General features: G+C 45.7%; 1 protein-coding gene across 3 annotated transcripts in view; it reads right to left on the reverse strand.

Moving 5' to 3' along the window:
* Positions 1-25064, reverse strand: part of polr2c (RNA polymerase II subunit C) — a 44387-nt gene that overhangs the window by 13025 nt on the left and 6298 nt on the right. The window contains exons 2-6 of one of the 3 annotated variants that reach the window (XM_072279230.1): positions 22132-22220; positions 13262-13311; positions 13053-13121; positions 12227-12279; positions 11944-12072 (exon numbers count right to left, since the gene is read on the reverse strand). In XM_072279230.1, coding sequence (XP_072135331.1) covers positions 11944-12072; positions 12227-12279; positions 13053-13121; positions 13262-13283 — 273 coding nt within the window. In that variant the 5' untranslated portion in view covers positions 13284-13311; positions 22132-22220. The remainder of the gene's footprint in view (positions 1-11943; positions 12073-12226; positions 12280-13052; positions 13122-13261; positions 13312-22131; positions 22221-25064) is intronic. The other 2 variants (XM_072279228.1, XM_072279229.1) reach the window with 2 other exon arrangements.

Consider the following 25064-nt stretch of genomic DNA (forward strand, 5'->3'; position numbering starts at 1 on the left):
AACCTCAATCCCACAGTTGATGAAGGCCAATGCACCGTATGCCTTCTTAACCACAGAGTCAACCTGTGCAGCTGCTTTGAGTGTCCTATGGACTCGGACCCCAAGATCCCTCTGATCTTCCACACAGCCAAGAGTCTTACCATTAATACTATATTCTGCCATCATACTTGACCTACCAAAATGAACCACCTCACACTAATCTGGGTTGAACTCCATCTGTCACTTCCCAGGCCAGTTTTGTATCCTATCAATGTCACACTGTAACCTCTGACAGCCCTCCACACTATCCACAACACCCCCAACCTTTGTGTCATCTGAAATTTACTAACCCATCCCTCCAATTCCTCATCCAGGTCATTTATAAAAATCACAACGAGAAGGGGTCCCAGAACAGATCCCTGAGGCACACCACTGGTCACCAGCCTCCATGCAGAATATGACCCATCTACAACCACTCCCTGCTTTCTGTGAGCGCCAATTCTGGATCGACAAAGCAAGGTCTCCTTGGATCCCATGCCTCCTTACTTCCTCAATAAGCCTTGCATGGGGTATCTTATCAAATGCCTTGCTGGAATCCATATACACTACATCTACTGCTCTACCTTAATCAAGGTGTATATTCACATCCTCAAAAAATTCAATCAGGCTCGTAAGGCACGACCTGCCTTTCACAAAGCCATGCTGACTATTCCTAATCATATTATGCTTCTCCAAATGTTCATAAATTCATCCTCTCAGGATCTTTTCCATCAACTTACTAACCACTGAAGTAAGTCTCACTAGTCTATAATTTCCTGGACTATCTCTACTCCCTTTCTTGAATAAGGAAACAACATCTGCAACCCTCCAATTCTCTGGAACCTCTCCCATCTGCATTGATGATGCAAAGATCATTGCCAAAGGCTCAGCGATCTCCTCCCTCGCCTCCCACAGTGGCCTGGGATACATCTCATCTGGTCCCGGAGACTTATCCAACTTGATGTTTTCCAAAAGCTCCAGCACATCCTCTTTCTTAATGTGCTCTAGCTTTTCAGTCCGCTGTAAGTCATCCATACAATTGCCAAGATCCTTTTCCGTAGTGAATACTGAAGCAAAGTATTCATTAAGTACCTCTGCTATCTCCTCCGGTTCCATACACACATTCCCACTGTCACATTTGATTGGTCCCATTCTCTCACATCTTATCCTCTTGCTCTTCACATACTTGTAGAATGTCCTGGGGTCTTCTTTAATCCTGCCTGCCAAGGCCTTCTCATGGTCCCTTCTGGCTCCCCTAATTTCATTCTTAAACTCTTTCCTGCTAGCTTTATAATCTTCTAGATCTCTATCATTACCTAGTTTTTTGAACCTTTCATAAGCTTTTCTTTTCTTCTTGACTAGATTTACAACAGCCTTTGTACACCATGGTTCCTGTACCCGACCATCCTTTCCCTGTCTCATTGGAACGTACCTACTCAGAACCCCACGCAAATATTCCCTAAACATTTGCCACATTTCTGCCATATATTTCCTTGAGAACATCTGTTCCCAATTTATGCTTCCAAGTTCCTGTCTAAAAGCTTCATATTTCCCCTTTCTCCAATTAAACGCTTTCCAAACTTGTCTGTTCCCATCCCTCTCCAATGCTATGGTAAAGGAGATAGAATTGTGATCACTATCTCCAAAATGTTCTCTCACTGAGAGAAATTAAAATCTCCCACCACGACAACCCTGTTATTATTACACCGTTCCAGAATCTGTCTCCCTATCTGCTCCTCTATGTCCCTGTTAATATTGGGTGGTCTATAAAAAAACACCCAGCAGAGTTATTGACCTCTTCCTGTTTCTAACTTCCACCCACAGAGACTCCGTAGACAATCCCTCCATGACTTCCTCCTTTTCTGCGTTCGTGACACTATCTCTGATCAACAGTGCCACGCCCCCACCTCTTTTGCCTCCCACCCTGTCCTTTCTGAAACATTTAAAACCTGGCACTTGAAGTAACCATTCCTGGCCCTAAGCCATCCAAGTCTCTGTAATGGCCACAACATCATAGCTCCAAGTACTGATCCACGCTCTAAGCTCATCCGCTTTGTTCATGGCGCTTCTTGTTTTAAAATAGACACATCTCAAACCATCAGTCCGAGTGTATCTCTTCTCTATCACCTGCCTATCCTCCCTCTCGCACTTGTCTCCAAGCTTTCTCTATTTGTGAGCAAACCGCCCCTTTCTCCGTCTCCTCAGTTTGGTTCCCACCCCCCAGCAATTCTTGTTTAAACTCTTCCCAATAGTCTTTGCAAACCTCCACACCAAGATATTGGTCCACCTCGGATTCAAGTGCAACCTGTCCTTTTTGTACAGGTCACGCCTGTCCCAAAAGAGGTCTCAATGATCCAGAAATCTGAATCCCTGTCCCCGCTCCAATCTCTCAGCCACACATTTATCCTCCACCTCATTCTATTTCTATTCTCACTGTTACATGGCACAGACAGGAATCCCGAGATTACTACCTTTGAGGTCCTGCTTCTCAACTTCCTTCCTAACTAGCTGTAGTCTGTGTTCAGAACCTCCTCCCTTTTCCTACCTACGTCATTGGTACCAATATGTACCACGGCCTCTGGCTGTTTACCTTTGGATATCGTCGACGCAATCAGAAACATCCTGGACCCTGGCACCTGGGAGGCAAACTACCATCCAAGTTTCTTTCCTGCGTCCACAGAATCGCCTGTCTGACCCCCTAACTGTAGAGTCCCCTGTCACTGCTACCATCCTCTTCCTTTCCCAACCCTTCTGAACCACAGGACCAGACTCTGTGCTGGAGGTGTGGCCACTGTTGTTTCCCCCAGGTGGGCCATCTCCCCCCAACAGTACTCAAACAGGAGTACTTATTGTTAAGGGAGACAGTCACAGGGTTACTCTCTAGTATCTGACTCTTGCCCTTCCCTCTCCTGACTGTTACCCATTTGTCTGTCTCCTGAGGCCCTGGTGTGACTACTTGCCTATAGCTCCCCTCTGTCACATCCTGACTTTCCCTGACCCAGTCCCTAAGCAGCTGTAGCTCGACGCACCTGGTGCAGACATCACCGTCCGTGGGGCTGGGAGTCTCCCGGACATCCTATATTTGACACCCAGTACAGAACGTTGGCCTCACAGACATATTTCCTGTTTCTATCCCTCATAGGTAACTTACCTCGCCTCAACCCGTTATCGCCAAAGCACAAATGAGCCAACGTTCTACCACTCTATTGTTTTACAACATTGAATCACAGTGGATGCTTTTGGCTTTTATTGACACTGAAGGAGATGAGTAATTATACAATCAATTATTTTGCTTTTAATAACTGAAATAAATTTAGACCAATTTGTAGAAATTTTTTATCACTTTGACATGAGCTTTTTCTGTTGATCAATGTCAAAAAAGCCAAATAAAATTCACTGAGATTCAATGCTGTAAAACAATAAAACATGGAAACTTCCAAGGTGGGGGATACTTTTGACAGGCACTGTTAAGCCATTGCTCGCCCATCATGTCACGTTTTGTTCAAAGGAATCACACTGCAGCGAGCTAAGGGTAGCACAGTCGCACAGCAGGTACAGCACCAGCTTCACAGCCCCAGAGATCCAAGTTCAATCTCGACCACAGGTGCTACATGTGTGGAGTTCGCACTCTCTCTGAGCCCACGTGGATTCCCCCAGGAGCTCCATTTCCCTCCCACATTCCATGGGTGGGTGGGTTAACAGCCCTTCGTGTAGGGGATGTGGGGAGAATGGAAGTGGGAGTAATGCAGATTAGTGTCAATGGGTGACCGATAGTACTGTCAGAGGCCCACAGGGCCTGATTCCCTGCACTAATATCATTATGCTCGTTTTCTAATGTAAGCTGTAAGTAATTCATATTACTTTGTCTATCATGTTTATGTAATGCCCTGAGTCACATCTTTATGTCGCAGGTATTTCATTTAGCAGTTCTGTAAGAACAGTCTGTTCTACTTTCAGCCTGTTTGGGATATGGTGGTGGAACTGGGGTGAGGTTTTTTTGGTGAGGGACACTAAGGTTGGTCTTGGAGACCCGTTTGTTCAAGATGGATTGCGAGCGATGTTCGGAAGGTGGTGTGTGCCTTCACGCAGACTGAGGATCCAGCGTGAGTGACAGAGAAGTTTGAGGTGAGTTCCAACTTGTGCATATTTGACTGTTTAATTACGACAGACTCTTTTTATTTTTTTCCTTCTTTTCTTTACTAACCCTTTCATAAACATAATTTCTTCAGTCATATGCAGTGTGCTGCCTGTTATTTCTTGGTACCGAGTTGTAACAGGGTAGCAAATCACACAGCATCCATACAAGCAACACACATCAAAGTTGCTGGTGAACGCAGCAGGCCAGGCAGCATCTCTAGGAAGAGGTACAGTTGACGTTGTCCGCCAGAGAAAGCAGGATTTCCCAGTGGCCACACATTTTAATTCCACATCCCATTCCCATCCTGATATGCCTATACACAGCCTCCTCTACTGTGAAAATGAAGCCACTCAGTTGGAGGAACAATACCTTATATTCCGTCTGGGTAGCCTCCAACTTGATTGCATGAACATTGACTTCTCTAACTTCCGCTAATGCACCACCTCCCCTTCGTACCCCATCTGTTATTTATTTTTATACACATGTTCTTTCTCTCTCTCTCTTTTTTCTCCCTCTGTCCCTCTGACTATACCCCTTGCCCATCCTCTGGGTTCCCCCCGCCCTTGTCTTTCTCCCCGGACCTCCTGTCCCATGATCCTCTCGTATCCCCTTTTGCCTATCACCTGTCCAGCTCTTGGCTCCATCCCTCCCCCTCCTGTCTTCTCCTATCATTTTGGATCTCCCCCTCCCCCTCTCACTTTCAAATCTCTTACTAACTCTTCCTTCAGTTAGTCCTGACGAGGGGTCTCGGCCTGAAACGTCGACTGTACCTCTTCCTAGAGATGCTGCCTGGTCTGCTGCGTTCACCAGCAACTTTGATGTGTGTTGCTTGAATTTCCAGCATCTGCAGAATTCCTCGTGTTAGCATCCATACAAACTGGGGTTTAGGGTGGGAGAGCCTTCTCAATCTAACAAGTTTGGTGGGACTGGAAAGTGTCTTCACTAGACTTTCACAGCCAAGGAACCCGCCGGGGGGTGGGGGGGGGTTCATTTGTAACATACAAAACTGTTGCTGCAAAAATCTAAATTTCATAGCATTGATATGCCGGGTATCTAGGCCTGTGACAAACAATCTGAACGTCCATGACTCCTTAACTGCACAGCTGTTAGCAAGACCACGGAGCTGAGAACAAAATCTGAGATCCAAGACACAGTACTCATTGGAGGATCAGAGCAGGAGAGAATTAGCAACTTTAAACTCCTCGGGGTTCTGATTTCAGAGGACATTTCCTGGGCCTGCCAATTATGAAGCAAGCACAGCAGTGCCTGTACTTCCTTAGGAGTTTGCAAAGATTCAGCAAAAGCTTCTACAGATGGGCAGTGGAGAGTATACTGACTGGCTGCATCACAGCCTGGTGTGGAAACACCGGTGCGGAAACACCGGTGCTCTCGAGCTGCAAAAAGTAGTGAATACGGTCCTGTCCGTCTCGGGGAAAGCCCTCCCAACCACTGAGCAGATCTACATGAAATGCTATTGCAGGAAAGGAGGATCTATTATCAGAGATCACCGCCACCCAGGACATGTTCTCTTCTCGCTGGAAGGTACAAGAGCCTCAGGACTCATCACCAGCTTCAGGAACAGTTACTACCCCTAAATAATCAGGTTCTTGACTAAAGGAGATAGCTTCACTCAATTTCATTTGCCCCATCATTGAAATGTTCCCACAATCTACGGTCTCACTTCCAGTGAATACAGGGTCAAAGCTACCAAACGCTCCTCGTATGTTAACTCCTTTATTCCCGGAATTATCCTCGTAAACCTCTTCTGGACTCTCTCCAGTGGCGATACATCCTTTCTGAAATATGGGATGAGGGAGGATTTGGCTAGTATACACTGGGAACACAGGCTATAGGCTGGGACTGTTAAAGAACAGTGGAAGACCTTCAAAGAGATTTTTCACAGTGCTCAATAAAAGTATATTCTAATTAAGAGCAAGAACAGTAAGGGTGGGGAGCGCTGGACTGGGATAACTAAGGAAATGGAAGAAGGCATCAAACTAAAAGCTCATGCATACAAAGTCGCCAAGAGTTGTGGGAAACTGGAAGATTGGGGAAATTTTAAAAAGCAAAAAAGAACCACTAAGCAAGCAATAAAGAAACGGAAGCTAGATTATGAAAATAAACTAGAACAGAATATGAAAACGGATAGTAACAGTTTTTTTTTTACAATTATATAAAGTGGAAAAGGGTGGATAAAGTGCATGTAGGTCCCTTGGAGAACGAGAAGGGGGAATTGATATTGGATAATGAGGAAATGGCAGAGGCTTTGAAAGACTATTTTGAGTCAGTCTTAATGGTGGAAGACACGCCTAACATGCCAAAGAGAGATGCTATTGATGCGATGGGAGGTGAGGACCTTTTATAATAGCTATCACTAAAGAGGTCGTGCTGAGCAAACTTGTGGGCCTAAATATAGATAAATCCCTTAGTGCTGATGGAATGCATCCCAGGGTACTGAAAGGAACGGCAGAAGTTATAGTAGAGGCTATGGTGATAATTTATCAAAATTCTCTGTAATCTGGGAAGGTCCTGGCAGATTGGAAGACGGCGAATCTCACGCCACTGTTCAAAAAAGGATGTACGCAAAAGGCAGGTAACTATAGGCCAGTTAGTTTAACATCTGCAGTTGGGAAAAAGCTTGAAGCTATCATTAGAGAAGAAATAGCAAGGTATCTGGAAAGAAATGCATGCATCAGGCAGATGCAGCATGGATTCAGCAAAGGCAGGTCCTGCTTGAGAAACTTGCTGGAGTTCTTTGAGGATATTACGAGCTCAGTGGATAGAGGGGAACAGATGGATGTTATTTACTTGGATTTCCAGAAGGCATTGAAAAAGGTGCTGCACAAAAGATGAGGATGCATAGAGTTGGGGGTGATGCATTAGCATGGACAGAGGATTGGTTAACTAATAGAAGGCAGAGAGTTGGGATACATGGGTGTTACTCTGGTTGGCAATCAGTGGTGAACGGTGTGCCACAGCAGTCAGTGCTGGGCCCGCAACTGTTCATAATATACATTAACGATCTGGAAGAGGGGACCGAGGGTATCTAAGTTTGCTCATGACCCTAAATTGAGTGGAAAAGCAAATTGTGCAGAAAATACAGAGAGTGTGCAGAGAAATATAGTTAGCTTAAGTGATTGGACAAGGGTCTGGCAGATGGAGTACAATGTTGGTAAATGCGAGGTCATCCACTTAGGAAGGAAAAATGAAAGAGCAGATTATTATTTAAATGGTAGAAATTTGCAGCATGCTGCTGTGCAGGGGGACTTCGGCGAGCTCGTGCACAAATCACGAAAGATTGGTTTGCAGGTGCAACAGGTTATCAAGGAGGCAACTGGAATGGTGGCCTTCACTGTTAAAGGGATTAAATTTAAGAGCTGGGAGGCTGTGCTGCAACTGAACAGGATACTGGTGGGGCTGCACCTGGAGTACTGATACACTGGATTTGCAGGCAGTGCAGCGCAGGTCCACCAGACTGATTCCAGAGATCAGGGGGTTAGACTACGAGGAGAGATTGAAAATTACCAACAACAGAAAATCTACGGATGCTGGAAATCCGAGCAACACACACAAAATGTTGGTGGAACTCAGCAGGCTAGGCAGCATCTATGGAAAAAAGTACAGCCGACATTTTGGGCTGAAACCCTTCGGCAGGACTGGGGAAAAAAACGGTGAGGAGTAGATTTGAAAGGTGGGGGGATAGGAGGAGAAACACTAGGCGATAGGTGAAACTTGGAGGGGGAGGGATGAAGTAAAGAGCTAGGAATTTGATCGGTGAAAGAGGCAGAAGGCCATGGCAGAAAGGAGGAGGGCCGGGGGGCTGGAGGAGCACCAGAGGGAGGCGATGAGTGGGCACGGAGATAACATGAGAGAGGGACAAGGGGAGGGGAATTGGTGAAGGGGATAGGGGAGGCATTGCTGGAAGTTTGAAAAATTGATGTCATGCCATCAGGTTGGAGGCTACCTAAATGGAATATGAGGTGTTGCTCCTCCAACCTAAGTGTGGCCTTATCCCGACAGTGGAGGAGGCCATGGATGGACATATCAGAATGGGAGCAGGAAGCCACTGATCTCCCTCCTGGCACAAGTGCTACACCTGCCCCTGTACCTCCTCCCTCACCACCATTCAGGGCCTCAAACAGTCCTTCCAGGTGAGACAACACTTCACCTGTGAGTCTTTTGTGGTCATATACTCTGTATGGTGCTCCCGGTGTGGCCTCTAGTATATCGGTGAGACCAGATGTAGATTGGGAGACCGCTTCACCAAGCATCTACGCTCTGTCCACCAGGACAAGCAGGATCTCCCAGTGACCACCCATTTTAATTCCACTTACCATTCCCGTTCCGATAAGTCCATCCATGGCCTCCTCCACTACTGAGATAAAGCCACACTTAGGCTGGAGGAACAATACCTTATATTCCACTGGATAGCCTCCAACCTGATGGTATGAACATCAAACTCTGCTCTGCCATCATCGTCCTCCAATCCACCTGGGCAAGCTACTCTCTCACGCCTCTGTAATTCCCTTTATTCCACTGCGATACTGCTGCATGTGAGATATGCTTCTCCCTCTCAAACTGCAGTATGTGTTCAATCATACTATGATTACTGCCTCCTAAAGGTTCCTTTATGTTAATCTCCCGAATAAGATCTGGGTTATAACACAACACCCAATCCCAGAAGGCCTTTCCCCGAGTAAGGTCAAGCACAGGCTGCTCTAAAAAGCCATCTCGTAGGTATTCAACAAATTCTCTCTTTTACAATCCAACACCAACCTGATTTTCCCAATCCCCTTGCATATTGAAGTCCCCCATTACAAATGTGACATTACTCTCATTAAATGCCTATTCCAGCTCCCTTGGCAATCTCAACCCCATACATTTGGTGGCCTATATATGTTTTTTTTTTCCACCCTTTGTGTTTCTGAACTCCACCTGCAAAGATTCAACATTCTCCGACCGTACGTCACCTCTTGTTAATTCCATCTCCACAGCACCATCTATGCCTCCTTGCCTGTCCATTCGATTTCAAAGAATATCAGTGGGAAAGTGTGTATGGAATCGGAGGAGACAGCAGAGGTACTTAATGAATACTTTGGGTCAGTATTCACTAGGAAAAAGGATCTTGGCAATTGTAGGGATGAGCATATAGACATCAAGACAGAGGATGTGCTGAAGCTTTTGGAAAACATCAAGTTGGATAAGCCTCCGGGACCCGATGAGATGTACCCCAGGCTACTGTGGGACATGAGGGAGGAGATTGCTGAGCCTCTGGCAATGATCTTTGCATCATCAATGAGGACGGGAGAGGTTCTAGAGGATTGGAGGGTTACAGATGTTGTTCCCTTATTCAAGAAAGGGAGTAGAGATAGCCCAGGAAATTATAGACCAGTGAATCTTACTTTAGTGGCGATAAGTTGATCGAAAAGATCCTGAGAGGCAGGATTTATGAACATTTGGAGAGGTATAACATGTTTAGAAATAGTCAGCATGGCTTTGTGAAAGGCAGGTTGTTCCTTACGAGCCTGATTGAATTTTTTGAGGATGTGACTAAACACATTGATGAAGGTAGAGCAGTAGATGTAGTGTATATGGATTTCAGCAAGGCATTTGATAAGGTACCCCATGCAAGGTTTATTGAGAAAGTAAGGAGGCACGGGATCCAAGGGGACCTTGCTTTGTGGATCCAGAACTGGCTTGCCCACAGAAGGCAAAGAGTGGTTGTAGATGGGTCATATTCTGCATGGAGGTCGGTGTTCCTCAGAGATCTGTTCTGGGACCCCTCCTCATCGTGATTTTTATCAATGACCTGGATGAGGAAGTGGAGGGATGGGTCAGTAAATTTGCTGATGACACAAAGGTTGGAGGTGTTGTGGATAGTGTGGAGGGCTGTCAGAGGTTACAGTGGGACATCAATAGGATACAAAACTGGGCTGAGAAGTGGCAGATGGAGTTCAACCGAGATAAGTGTGAGGCGGTTCATTTTGGTAGGTCAAATATGATAGCAGAATAAAGTATTAATGGTAAGACTCTTGGCAGTGTGGAGGATCAGAGGGATCTTGGGGTCCGAGTCCATAGGACACTCAAAGCTGCTGCGCAGGTTGACTCTGTGGTTAAGAAGGCATACGGTGCATTGGCCTTCATCAACCATGAGATTGAATCAAGAGCCGAGAGGTAATGTTACAGCTGTATAGGACCCTGGTCAGACCCGACTTCGAATACTGTGCTCATTTCTGGTCACCTCAAGCAGGAAGAAACTATAGAAAGGATGCAGAGGAGATTTACAAGGATGTTTCCTAGATCTGGAAGCATGCCTTATGAGAATAGGTTGAGTGAACTCGGCCTTTTCTCCTTGGGAGCGGCAGAGGATGAGAGGTGACCTGATAGAGGTGTATAAGATGATGAGAGGCATTGATCGTGTGGATAGTCAGAGACTTTTTCCCCAGGGCTGAAATGGTTGGCCGAAGAGGACACAGGTTTAAGGTGATTGAAAGCAGGTACAGAGGAGATGTCAGGGGTAAGTTTTTTTACGCAGAGAGCGGTAAGTGCGTGGAATGGGCTGCCAGCAATGGTGGTGGAAGCAGATACGATAGGATTTTTCGTTAGAGGCTCCTGGATAGGTAAATGGAGCTTAGAAATATAGAGGGATATGGGTAACCCTAGGTAATTTCTAAAGTAAGTACGTGTTTGGCAGAGCATAATGGTCCAAAGGCCTGTATTGTGCTGTAGGTTTTCTATGTTTCTATGTCCTTCGATGTTAAGCTCCCAACTGTGGTTTTCTGTCAGCCATGACTCAGTGATGCCCACAGTGTCATACGAACCAATCTCTAACTGTGCTACGAGTTCGCCCACCTTATTCTGAATGATACACACATTTAAATACAACACCTTCTGTCCCGCATTCTTCGCCCTTTTGAATTTTGCCTCTGTGGTACAACTTAACTCTTTGCTCTGTTTGTATCTGTACCGAATCATTGGCTTGTCCTTCCTTGCTTTCATGTTACACCTGTCATCGACTTGCAAGCCTACTGGCTCATCCTCAGCTCTGACATACTGCTTCTTATCCCCCTACTATATTACAAACAAGCAAAAGTCTGCAGATGTTGAAAATCCAAGCAACACACACAAAATGCTAGAGGAACTCAGCAGGCCAAGCAACATTACTGGAAAAGAAAACAGTCAATGTCTCAGCCAGAAACGTCAACTGTACTCTTTTCCATAGATGCTGCCTGGCCAGCTGAGTTCCTCCAGCATTTTGTGTGTATCCTCTGCACATTAGTTTAAACCACTCCCTAGAGGTGAGTAAAGCTGCCTGCAAGGATATTGGTCCCCCTTGGATTCAAGTGCCACCCATCCCTTTAGTACAAGTCACAGCTGCCCCAGAAGAGGTCCCAATTATCCAGAAATCTGAATCGCTGCCTCCTGCTCCAATTCTTCAGCAAGGGTAGGAATAGAGTGAGGTGGCAGATAAATTTATCTGCTACCTCATTCTGTTCCTATCCTTACTGTGACACAAGCAGCAATCCCGAGAATACTATCCTTGAGGTCCTTCCTATCTTCCTGTTTCTGTTTTCAGGACCTCCTCCCTTTTTCTACCGATGTTGTTGGTATCAACATGTACCACGACTTCTGGCTTTTCAGCATATTGTGGATGCATTCACAAACATCAGTGACCCTGGAGGATCTGTTGTGCAGGCCCACAAGAAAATTAATCTCAGGGTTGTATATGGTGACATATATGTACTTTGATAATAAAATTTACTTCGAACCTTGAAGAGAGCACTTACTGGGATAACCCGAGAATTGTTCGATAGTAGGTCCCTGGAGGTGACATGTCGTGTCTGATCTTCATTGCACTTGACATCTAAGGTCAGCTCCACAGAACATTCCGGGCAGAACTCATCACACGTACAATCCTGAAATGAAGAACGACAGTCAGCGACACGCCCATTCACTGGTGAAGATACAGAGGTATGCTGCACATGTTCTCCCCCCCCCCACCGTCCTCCCCAACACGACAACCTGTCCTGCCCTCCTCCTGAGACACGTGTACACTCCACACACACATACCCTTGAATACTGCATCTTATCCACAATGTCGTCACTCGTCAGAGGAATTAACCCTGAAATAAAAGAGAAGAAAGTTGGCAATTCTCATGGCTGTAATGTGATTCTCAAAGCATTCACAAAATAAAGACAGGAACATTTAGCTTAGATGGCTCAGTCTAACCGAGAACTATTTGCCCCAGAATGATATTTTCCCTATTACCGTGTTTACTTCACTTCCCAAAATAACTTCAATACTCTTCTCGAGAGAAAGTATTACTTCAAAGCAACCTCAACTGAACTTCATCTACAAGCAGTTACCAGGTTGTAACAAGGTTCTGTTCTGTAAGTTGGAAATGTGGGAGAGAGGACTACAGAAACAACTCCGATGGGGAAGTTTCATGGGAAGAGCTGCTATCAGCCACATTGACTCAGTGAATGCGTCTGCTCAGGGCTCCTAGCTCTGCTCCCACAAACACACACTCCGACTGTCGCTTGTCGAGGTGGTGGTGGCAGAAAAAGCTGGTAATGGGTAGGCATGGAGAAGCACAGAGAGAAGGCATACAAACACATCTAGCCTCTACCCAACAGGAGGTGCCAGCAGCCGCGCAGTAGCCAGTAATTTCACCCACGTCCTTCCCTGCTAGTCTCCTAAATGCTTGCTTGTACCTACAGGATGTCTAAAGTTGGAGAGGACTGGTACTGGTTCCTGTGAATGTGATAGTGCCCTGCATTCCACTTCTGTCACCTGAGATATTCACCACCAACCCAATTCACTAAGGAGACCCTGCTCTGATAATGGTTAAACAGCCCAACCACCCCAGCCCACAGAGCTGCACATCACACTCACCAATTCTGTGGGCGATAAACTCATCGTGGAGAACTGAAGAGTTGGCATCAATCTGCACCCAGTCAATAGCTGCAGGGGAACAAACCGCTGTTACCTGACGGAAGGTGGTTGAAGGGGGAGTAAAAGGGACAGAGGGTTGAGGGCAGGAGCAGTGAGTGCAGGGAGTGGGCAACTGGGGTACGAGCAGGGGCAGAGTCAACATCACTCACCCAGCGTGGCCACTTCAGCCATCAGAACCCGACGCAGAGCGTTCGCCACCCTGGGGAAAGATGGAAAATCAGCCCAGTCTCAGATACCCGACACCAACCGGGCCTCACCTCCCCCACCACTGACAACCTGGCAGGAGAGACAGGAGAGTCTGCTGAACCTGATATCCCACTTACAGACATTCTGATAGTAAACCCCCAACCCCAGACCTGGGCCTCAGTACCACTCGAAGCAATGGAATGCCTGACCACACTGTTGGCAGCAAGGATTGGTAACAACACACGTAAAAAATGCTGGTGAACACAGCAGGCCAGGCAGCATCTCTAGGAAGAGGTACAGTCGACGTTTCTGCCCGAGACCCCTCATCAGGACTAACTGAAAGAAGAGCTAGTAAGAAATTTGAAAGTGGGAGGGGAGGGGGGGGATCTGAAATGATAGGAGAAGACAGGAGGGGGAGGGATGGAGCCAAGAGCTGGACAGGTGATTGGCAAAAGGGATATGACAGGATCATAGAAAACATAGAAAATAGGTGCAGGAGTAGGCCATTCAGCCCTTCAAGCCTGCACCACCATTTATTATGATCATGGCTGATCATCCAACTCAGAACCCTGCACCAGCCATCTCTCCATACCCTCTGATCCCCCTAGCCACAAGGGCCATATCTAACTCCCTCTTAAATATAGCCAATGAACTGGCCTCAACTGTTTCCTGTGGCAGAGAATTCCACAGATTCACCACTCTCTGTGTGAAGAAGTTTTTCCTAATCTCGGTCCTAAAAGGCTTCGCCTTTATCCTCAAACTGTGACCCCTCGTTCTGGACTTCCTCAACATCGGGAACAATCTTCCTGCATCTAGCCTGTCCAATCCTTTTAGGATTTTATACGTTTCAATCAGATCCCCCCTCAATCTTCTAAATTCCAACGAGTACAAGCCCAGTTCATCCAGTCTTTCATCATATGAAAGTCCTGCCATCCCAGGAATCAATCTGGTGAACCTTCTTTGTACTCCCTCTATGGCAAGGATGTCTTTCCTCAGATTAGGGGACCAAAACTGCACACAATACTCCAGGTGTGGTCTCACCAAGGCCTTGTACAACTGCAGTAGTACCTCCCTGCTCCTGTACTCGAATCCTCTTGCTATGAATGCCAGCATACCATTTGCCTTTTTCACCGCCTGCTGTACCTGCATGCCCACTTTCAATGACTGGTGTATAATGACACCCAGGTCTTGTTGCACCTCCTCTTTTCCTAATCGGCCACCATTCAGATAATAATCTGTTTTCCTATTTTCGCCACCAAAGTGGATAACTTCACATTTATCCACATTAAATTGCATCTGCCATGAATTTGCCCACTCAACCAACCTATCCAAGTCACCCTGCACCCTCTTAGCATCCTCCTCACAGCTAATACTGCCACCCAGCTTCGTGTCATCCGCAAACTTGGAGATGCTGCATCTAATTCCCTCATCCAAGTCATTAATATATATTGTAAACAACTGGGGTCCCAGCACTGAGCCTTGCGGTACCCCACTAGTCACTGCCTGCCATTCTGAAAAGGTCCCGTTTATTCCCACTCTTTACTTCCTGTTCTGCCAACCAATTCTCTATCCACATCAATACCTTACCCCCAATACCGTGTGCTTTAAGTTTGCACACTAATCTCCTGTGTGGGACCTTGTCAAAAGCCTTTTGAAAATCCAAATATACCACATCCACTGGTTCTCCCCAATCCACTCTACTAGTTACATCCTCAAAAAATTCTATGAGATTCGTCAGACATGATTTTCCTTTCACAAATCCATGCTGACTTTGTCCGATGATTTCACCGCTTTCCAAATGTGCTGTTATCACATCTTTGATAACTGACTCCAGCAGTTTCCCCACCACCGACGTTAGGCTAACCGGTCTATAATTCCCCGGTTTCTCTCTCCCTCCTTTTTCAAAAAGTGGGGTTACATTAGCCACCCTCCAATCCTCAGGAACTAGTGCAGAATCTAACGAGTTTTGAAAAATTATCACCAATGCATCCACTATTTCTTGGGCTACTTCCTTAAGCACTCTGGGATGTAGGCCATCTGGCCCTGGGGATTTATCTGCCTTTAATCCTTTCAATTTACCTAACACCACTTCCCTACTAACATGTATTTCCCTCAGTTCCTCCAACTCACTGGACCCTCTGTCCCCTATTTCCGGAAGATTATTTATGTCCTCCTTAGTGAAGACAGAACCAAAGTAATTATTCAATTGGTCTGCCATGTCCTTGCTCCCCATAATCAATTCACCTGTTTCTGTCTGTAGGGGACCAACATTTGTCTTTACCAGTCTTTTTCTTTTCACATATATATATATATATATATAAAAAAGCTTTTACAGTCAGTTTTTATGTTCTCTTCCAGTTTTCTCTCATAATCTTTTTTCCCCTTCCTAATTAAGCCCTTTGTCCTCCTCTGCTGAACTCCGAACTTCTCCCAGTCCTCAGGTGAGCCACTTTTTCTGGCTAATTTGTATGCTTCTTCTTTGGAATTGATACTATCCCTAATTTCCCTTGTTAGCCACGGGTGCACTACCTTCCTTGATTTAATCTTTTGCCAAACTGGGATGAACAATTGTTGTAGTTCATCCATGCAATCTTTAAATGCTTGCCATTGCATATCCACCGTCAACCCTTTAAGTGTCATTTGCCAGTCTATCTTAGCTAATTCACGTCTCATACCTTCAAAGTTACCCTTCTTTAAGTTCAGAACCTTTGTTTCTGAAATAACTATGTCACTCTCCATCTTAATGAAGAATTCCACCATATTATGGTCACTCTTACCCAAGGGGCCTCTCACGACAAGATTGCTAATTAACCCTTCCTCATTGCTCAAAACCCAGTCTAGAATAGCCTGCTCTCCAGTTGGTTCCTCGACATGTTGGTTCAAAAAACCATCCCGCATACATTCCAAGAAATCCTCTTCCTCAGCACCCTTACCAATTTGGTTCACCCAATCTACATGTAGATTGAAGTCACTCATTATAACTGCTGTTCCTTTATTGCACACATTTCTAATTTCCTGTTTAATACCATCCCCGACCTCACTACTACTGTTAGGTGGCCTGTACACAACTCCCACCAGCGTTTTCTGCCCCTTAGTGTTATGCAGCTCTACCCATATCGATTCCACATCCTCCCGGCTTATGTCCTTCCTTTCTATTGCGTTAATCTCATCTCTAACCAGCAACGCCACCCCACCTCTTTTTCTTTCATGTCTATCCTTCCTGAATATTGAATATCCCTGAATGTTGAGCTCCCATTCTTGGTCACCCTGGAGCCATGTCTCTGTGATCCCAACTATATCATAATCATTAATAACAATCTGCAGTTTCAATTCATCCACCTTGTTATGAATGCTCCTTGCATTGACACAGAAAGCCTTCAGGCGCTCTTTTACAACTCTCTTAGCCCTTATACAATTATGTTGAAAAGTGGCCCTTTTTGATGCTTGCCCTGGATTTGTTGGCCTGCCACTTTTACTTTTCTCCTTACTACTTTTTGCTTCTACCCTCACATTACACCCCTCTGTCTCTCTGCACTGGTTCCCATCCCCCTGTTGTGAACTAACCTCCTCTCGCCTAGCCTCTTTAATTTGATTCCCACCCCCCAACCATTCTAGCTTAAAGTCACCTCAGTAGCCCTCGCTAATCTCCCTGCCAGGATATTGGTCCCCCTAGGATTCAAGTGTAACCCGTCCTTTTTGTACAGGTCACGCCTGCGCCAAAAGAGGTCCCAATGATCCAAAAACTTGAATCCCTGCCCCCTGCTCCAATCCCTCAGCCACGCATTTATTCTCCACCTCATCGCATTCCTACTCTCACAGGAGGCCCAGGGAGAAAAGAGGGGGGGCGGCCACAGGATGGACAAGGAGTTATAGTGCGAGGAACAGAGGGAGAAACAAGAGAGAAAAAAAAAGGGAAAAGAAAAAAAGTATAAATAATAAACAAATAACGGATGGGGTACGAGGGGGAAGTGGGGCATTAGCGGAAGTTAGAGAAGTCAGTGTTCATGCCATCAGGTTGGAGGCTACCCAGACGGAATATAAGGTGTTGTTTCTCCAACCTGAGTGTGGCTTCATCTTGATCGTAGAGTACCCCATCCCTTACTTATTTATTATTACATATTTTTTCTTTTCCCTTTTTTCCTTCCTCTGTCCCTCTCACTATACCTCTTGCCCATCCTCCGGGCTTCCCCCCTCCCCCTTTCTTTCTCCCTAGGCCTCCTGTTCCATGATCCTCTCATATCCCTTTTGCCAATCACCTGTCCAGCTCTTGGCTCCATCCCTCCCCGTCCTGTCTTCTCCTATCATTTCGGATCTCCCCCTCCCCCTCTTAAATCTCTTACTAGCTCTTCCTTCAGTTAGTCCTGACAAAGGGTCTCGGCCCGAAACGTCGACTGTACCTCTTCCTAGAGATGCTGCCTGGCCTGCTGCGTCCACCAGCATTTTTTATGTGTGTTGCTTGAATTTCCAGCGTCTGCAGATTTCCTCGTGTTTGAGGATTGGTAACATCTGCTTTCACTGACCATCAACACACTCGCACACTTACACCTTCCACTACTCAACATACACACCTGAATGACTGTGTGGCTAAGTATAGCTCCACTGCAATTAACAAATTCAAGGTCAAGTTCGTTGTCAAACACAGATGTCACGTATGAGTAGGTACAAACTTACTTGCATTTAAGCAGCATTCAGGAGGATAACATTAATTATACAACCAACACACTCAAAATATTGGAGGAACTCAGCAGGGCAGGCAGCATATACGGAAAAGAGCAGTCAATGTTTTGGGCCAAGACCCTTCATCAGGACTGAAAACAGAAGTTAGAGTAAGCAGGTGGGGGGAAGGGAGGAAGAAATAAGGTAGTAGGTGATAGGTGAAACCAGGAGAGGTAGAGGGGTTAAGTAAAGAGCTGAGGAATTGATAGGTGGAAGAGATAAAGGGCTTGAGAAGGGAGAATCTGACAGAAGAGAATAGAGGGGCTTGGAAGTGGGAGCAGCACCAGAGGGAGATGATGGGCAGGTAAGGAGATAAAATGAGAGAGGGAAACGGAAATGAGGAACGGTGAATGAAGAGGGGTGGCATTGCCAGAAGTTCGAGGAATCGATGTTGTAGAATTAAAATACCCATTTTAATTCTACGTCCCATTCCCATTCTGACATATCAGTCCATGGCCTACTCTACTACCGCAATGAGGCCACACTCATGTTGGAGGAGCAACACCTTGTATCCCGTGTGGGTAGCCTCCAACCTGATGGCATGACCATCGACTTCTCAAACTTCCAGTAATAGGTTTGGCTGCCTAACTGTGTTACACTCTCTCTCTGTACCTGTAACACTCGATTCTGCATTGTTGTTTGGTCCTCATACTACCTGAATGCACAGTTCCAGTGTAATTGACAAAGGATCGTGTGGGCGGTATGCAAGACGTTTTTCACTGTACCTTGGTACATATGACAAGTATACACTAACTTACCAAATACCACAATAAACTTCTGCACATGCAGTGCCTTGCAAAAGTATTTAGTCCCCAAGCCCAAACGACAAACTTCCTCCCCAGTTTAAGCTTTCTGGCAGAGGCTAGCAGGTTTTAATTCAGGAACTCTCTGAATTTAGCAGCATTCATCTTCCCATCAATCCTGACCCCAAATTTCCACTCTGCAGCTGAAAACCTTCCTCACCGCATGATGCTACTTCACCACGCTTGACAACCGGGGATAGTGTTACCCACGTGTTGCCTAATGCTGAGTCCAAAACGTTCTATTTGAGTCTCGTCCGACCACAAGTCCCTCATCTGCATCTTTACAGCATCTTCTAAGTGACGCTTTGCAAAGTCATTACAGGCAAGGATATGCTCCTATTTTTACCTAGGGTGTTTTCCTTGCCTCTCTTCCATGAACACCCTTTCTGTGAAAGGTCTTTGAGATTGTGGAGCCATGAACTTCATCTCCACTGACTTCTGCAGCTCACCCAGAGTGACTGTTGGCTCACTGTAGCCTCTCTTACAAACACTGTTCGTCTCCAGCGACTAAGTTTAGAGGGGCAGCCTAGGCAGAATGGAGGTAGTTTCATATTTTTTCCACTTTTTCAAGATGGACTGCACTGAGCCATTGAGATATTCTGGTAGCCTTCCCCAGATTCGTGCTTCCCTGTTCATTTCCCTGACTGCTTTGAATGCTCTTTCGTCTTCATTTTGGTTTGGTCTGTTGAAGATCTACCATACTGTTGGACCTTACAGAGAGAGGGAGTATTTATTAGACTATAAGATATAGGAGCAGAAGTAGGCCATTCGGCCTATCATTGTCTGCTCTGCCATTCAATCATGGGTTGATCCAACTCTTCCAGTCATCCCCACTCCCCTGCCTTCTCCCCATACCCTTTCATGCCCTGGCTAATCAAGAAATTATCTATCTCTACCTTAAATACACCCAATGACTTGGCCTTCACAGCCACTCGCAGCAATGAATTCCACAGATTTACCACCCTCTGACTAAATTAATTTCTCCGCATCTCAATTCCAAATGGACGTCCTCCAATCCTGAAGTCGTGTCCTCTTGTCCTATAATCCCATACCATGGGAAATAACTTTGCCATATCTAATCTGTTCAAATCTTTTAATATTCGAAATGTTTCTATGAGATCCCCGCCCCCCTCATTCTCCTGACCTCCAGGGAATACAGCCCAAGAGCTGCCAAGCATTCCCATATGGTAACCCTTTCACTCCTAGAATCATTCTTGTGGATCTTCTCTGAATCTTCTCCTGTGTCAGTATATCCTTTCTAAAACAAGGAGTCCAAAGCTGCACACAATACTCCAATTTCTCCTTTGGCTCCTCCCACTTCCTCCAAACTAAAGATGTAGCTATGGGCACCCGTATGGGTCCAAGCTATGCCTGCCTTTTTGTTCGCTTTGTGGAACAATCTATGTTCCGTGCCTATTCTGGTATCTGTCCCCCACTTCTCCTTCGCTACATTGATGACTGCATTGGCGCTGCTTCCTGCACGCATGCAGAACTCGTTGACTTTATTAACTTTGCCTCCAACTTTCACCCTGCCCTCAAGTTTACCTGGTCCATTTCCGACACCTCCCTCCCCTTTCTAGATCTTTCTGTCTCTGTCTCTGGAGACAGCTTATCCACTGATGTCTACTATAAGCCTACTGACTCTCACAGCTATCTGGACTATTCCTCTTCTCACCCTGTCTCTTGCAAAAACGCCATCCCCTTCTCGCAATTCCTCCGTCTCCGCCGCATCTGCTCTCAGGATGAGGCTTTTCACTCTAGGACGAGGGAGATGTCTTCCTTTTTTTAAAGAAAGGGGCTTCCCTTCCTCCACCATCAACTCTGCTCTTAAACGCAGCTCTCCCACTTCACGTACATCTGCTCTCACTCCATCCTCCTGCCACCCCACTAGGAATAGGGTTCCCCTGGTCCTCACCTACCACCCCACCAGCCTCCGGGTGCAACATATTATTCTCCGTAACTTCTGCCACCTCCAACGGGATCCCACCACTAAGCACATCTTTCCCTCCACCCCCCCTGCATTCCGCAGGGATCGCTCCCTACGCAACTCCCTTGTCCACTCGTGCCCCCCATCCCTCCCCACTGATCTCCCTCCTGGCACTTATCCGTGTAAGCGGAACAAGTGCTACACATGCCCTTACACTTCCTCCCTCACCACCATTCAGGGCCCCAAGCAGTCCTTCCAGGTGAGGCAACACTTCACCTGTGAGTCGGCTGGGGTGATATACTGCGTCCGGTGCTCCCGATGTGGCCTTCTATACATTGGCGAGACCCGACGCAGACTGGGAGACCGCTTTGCTGAACACCTACGCCCTGTCCGCCAGAGAAAGCAGGATCTCCCAGTGGCCACACATTTTAATTCCACATCCCATTCCCATTCTGACATGTCTATCCACGGCCTCCTCTACTGTAAAGATGAAGCCACACTCAGGTTGGAGGAACAACACCTTATATTCCGTCTGGGTAGCCTCCAACCTGATGGTATGAACATCGACTTTTCTAACTTCCGCTAAGGCCCCACCTCCCCCTCGTACCCCATCTGTTACTTATTTTTATGCACACATTCTTTCTCTCACTCTCCTTTTTCTCCCTCTATCCCTCTGAATATACCTCTTGCCCATCCTCTGGGTCCCCCCCCCTTGTCTTTCTTCCCAGACCTCCTGTCCCATGATCCTCTCGTATCCCCTTTTGCCTATCACCTGTCCTGCTCTTGGCTCTATCCCTCCCCCTCCTGTCTTCTCCTATCATTTTGGATCTCCCCCTTCCCCTCCAACTTTCAAATCCCTTACTCACTCTTCCTTCAGTTAGTCCCGATGAAGGGTCTCGGCCTGAAACGTCGACTGCACCGCTTCCTACAGATGCTGCCTGGCCTGCTGCGTTCACCAGCAACTTTGATGTGTGTTGCTTGAATTTCCAGCATCTGCAGAATTCCTGTTGTTCACAATACTCCAAGTATGGCCTCACAAGTGCCTTATAGAGCATCAACCTCACATAGATAGATAGATAGACAGGCATACTTTATTGATCCTGAGGGAAATTGGGTTTCGTTACAGTTGCACCAACCAAGGATAGAGTATAAATATAGCAATATAAAACCATAAATAATTAAATAATATGTAAATAATGCCAGATGGAAATAAGTCCAGGACCAGCCTATTGGCTCAGAGTGTCTGACCCTCCAAGGGAGGAGTTGTAAAGTTTGATAGCCACAGGCAGGAATGACTTCCTATGACGCTCTGTGTTGCATCTCGGTGGAATGAGTCTCTGCTCTTATATTCTATACCTCTAGAAATGAATGCCAACATTGCACTCACCTGCTTCACAACCGACTCAACCTGGTGATCCTCCAGTTTTCTATATCTACAGATCGGGTGAGTTGGTAAGGTAATATACAGTATTGCACCTGAGGAAAGTTAGTGTAGCAATTACAAAGGAGATGAATACTTTTTCAGCCTCATAATTTTGGTTTTTAATTTTTAACAAATTGTTGACAGGTTTTGGAATTTTCCTTTTGATTTGACATGATGCACCATTTTCTTACTTCAATTAATTTTAAATTTAGAGAATGAGGCAGTAAGTATGGAAGTAGCTATGGGGGTTGAATACGTTTTCAAGGCACCAGGGTCATAAGAGTACTACAGCACAGAAACAGGCCCTTCGGCCCATCTTGTCCATAATGAACTGTTGTTCTGCTCAGTCACATTGACCCACACCTGAATCATAGGCCTCAATATCATTCCCAACCGTGTATCTATCCAGACTTCTATTCAGTGTTACAATTCAACCTGCATATACCACTTCCACTGGCAGCCCATTCCACCCTCTGAATGTTGTTCAACCCCTTAAATATTTTACCATTCACCCTTAACCTATGACCTCTAGTTCTAGTCTCACCCCATGTCCGTGGTGAAAGCCTGATTTGCATCAACTCTACTCACAGACATCAACGTTTTTTATACAGTCGGCCCTCCGTATCCACGGATTCAACCAACCACGGATCGAAAATACTGTACAAGTATCCTCCGCTATCCGAAAGTAGAGCATTCCTATGAAACCCTTCGTAAGCCGAACCCAAAAAAATAACCTACCAAATAACACATAAAACCTAAAATAACACTAACATATAGTAAAAGCAGGAATTATATGCTACCAGCAGAACCAATAGTAACAGCAGCAGCTTTCAAAATTCTTTCTCTCTGCATGTAAGTAGTACGAATGGTGGACGCAGGCAAGTTCAACGCACGCACAATGTCTTTATTTCGTTCGCCACGATCAAAACGCTTAATTACGTCTAGTTTTACGCTAAGCGTAACACCCTTACAAGCTCTCTCAGGCTTTTCTGATACCTTAGGACATATCTTGCTAACAGATGCACAAGTAAAGAGACATAAAGCACTCTCGCTGCTCGGGGTGTGCGCTGCCTCTATAACAGCTCTCAGCAAAACAAACGTTGAACGCTATTTTCACAACACTCTTACGAGCTCTCTTAGGGACTTCAGCACCCGCGAATTTTGGTATCCGCGGCGGGACCCGGAACCAATCCCCCACGGATACGGAGGGCCGACTGTACTTTAATGAAATCTCCCCTCATTCACCTACACTCTAAGGAATAAAGTCCTAACTTATCCAACCTTTTTCTGTAACTCAGGTCATCAAGTCCCAGCAGCATCAGAACGGTACACGATATGCTGAATTTGGCCTCAACAACATCTCCCTGTAACACCACTTTCAAGGAATTACGGATCTGTACTCCCAGATCCCTCTGTTCTACTGCACTCGTCAGTGCCCTACCGTTCAGTGTGCAAGTCCTCAGCTGGTTTGTCCTCCCAAAGTGCAACACTTCACACTTGTCTGCATTAAATTCCATCTGCCCCTTTTCAGTCCATTTTCCAGCTAACACAGATCCAGCTGTTAGCTTTGATACCCTTCCCTGCTGTTCATTATGATGCCAAATATTGGTGTCATCTGCAAATATGCTGATTTAGTTATCATGCAGATCAACAGTCAAAGAGAAGTGCAGCGTAGAAAAAGGCCCTTTTGCCAAGTTAGTCCATTTAAACTGCTACTTCCACAAACCTGTACCAAGATCAGAATCCATGTACCTATCCAAACTTCTCTTAAATGTTGAAATCAGGCTCACATGCACCACTTGCGCTAGCAGCTCTTTCTATACTCTCACGACCATCTGAGTGAATTAGTTTCCTCACATGTTCCCCTTAAACCTTACACTTTTCACACTTAACCTATGACTTCTGTTTGTAGTCCCACCCAACCTCAGTGGAAAAAGCCTGCTTTTATTTACCCTATCCATACCCCTCACAACTTTGTCTATCTCTATCAAATCTCCTCTCAGTCTTCTGCATTCCAAGGAAAAAAGTCCTAACCTATTTAATTTTTCCTTATAACCCAGGTCTTCCTATCCCGACAACATCCTTGTAAATTTTCTCTTTACTCTTTCAAACTTATTTACAACTTTCCTGTAGGTAGGTGACCAAAACTGCACACAATACCCCAAATTAGGCCTCACCAAAGTCTTATACAACTTCAACATAGCATCTCAACTCCTGAACTCAAGTACTTTGATTTATGAAGGCCAATTTGCTGAAAGCTTTCTCTATGACCTTATCTACCTATGCTGCCACTTCCAATGAATTATGGACCTGTATTTCCAGATCACTTTGTTCTTCCACACTCCTCAGTGCAAGTCCTACTCCGATTGGTGCTATTAACGTGCAAGACTTCGCACTTGTCTGCACTAAATTCAATCTGTCATTTTTCAGCCCATTTTTCCAATTGGTTCGGCTTCTGCTGCAAGTTCTGATAGTCTTCCTCACTGTCCACTACATCCCCAATATGGATGTCAACTGCAAATGTGCTATACAATATCATTGATTATAGATGATAAACATCAACAGACCGGCACCGATCCCTCTGATACACTACTACTCACAGGCCTCCAGTCATTCAAGCAACCACTCTTCGGCTTCTCTCACAAAACCAATGTCTAATCCAATTTACTACCTAATCCTGAATGCTAAGCAACTGAACTTCTTGACCAACCTTTGTCGAAGGTCTTGCTAAAGTCTATATAGACAACACCCATTGCCTTTTCTTCATCAGTTTTCCTGGTAACCTCCTTGAAAAACTCTGTATTATTGGTTAGGCACAAACCCATGTTGACTATCCCTAATCAGGCCCTCTTTTTAAAAGATATCAGTTGCGTGTGTTTGTGTTCAAAAAGCAATGA

Source organism: Mobula birostris, chromosome 15 (genome assembly GCF_030028105.1).
Source record: "Mobula birostris isolate sMobBir1 chromosome 15, sMobBir1.hap1, whole genome shotgun sequence".
NCBI lineage: Eukaryota > Metazoa > Chordata > Chondrichthyes > Myliobatiformes > Myliobatidae > Mobula > Mobula birostris.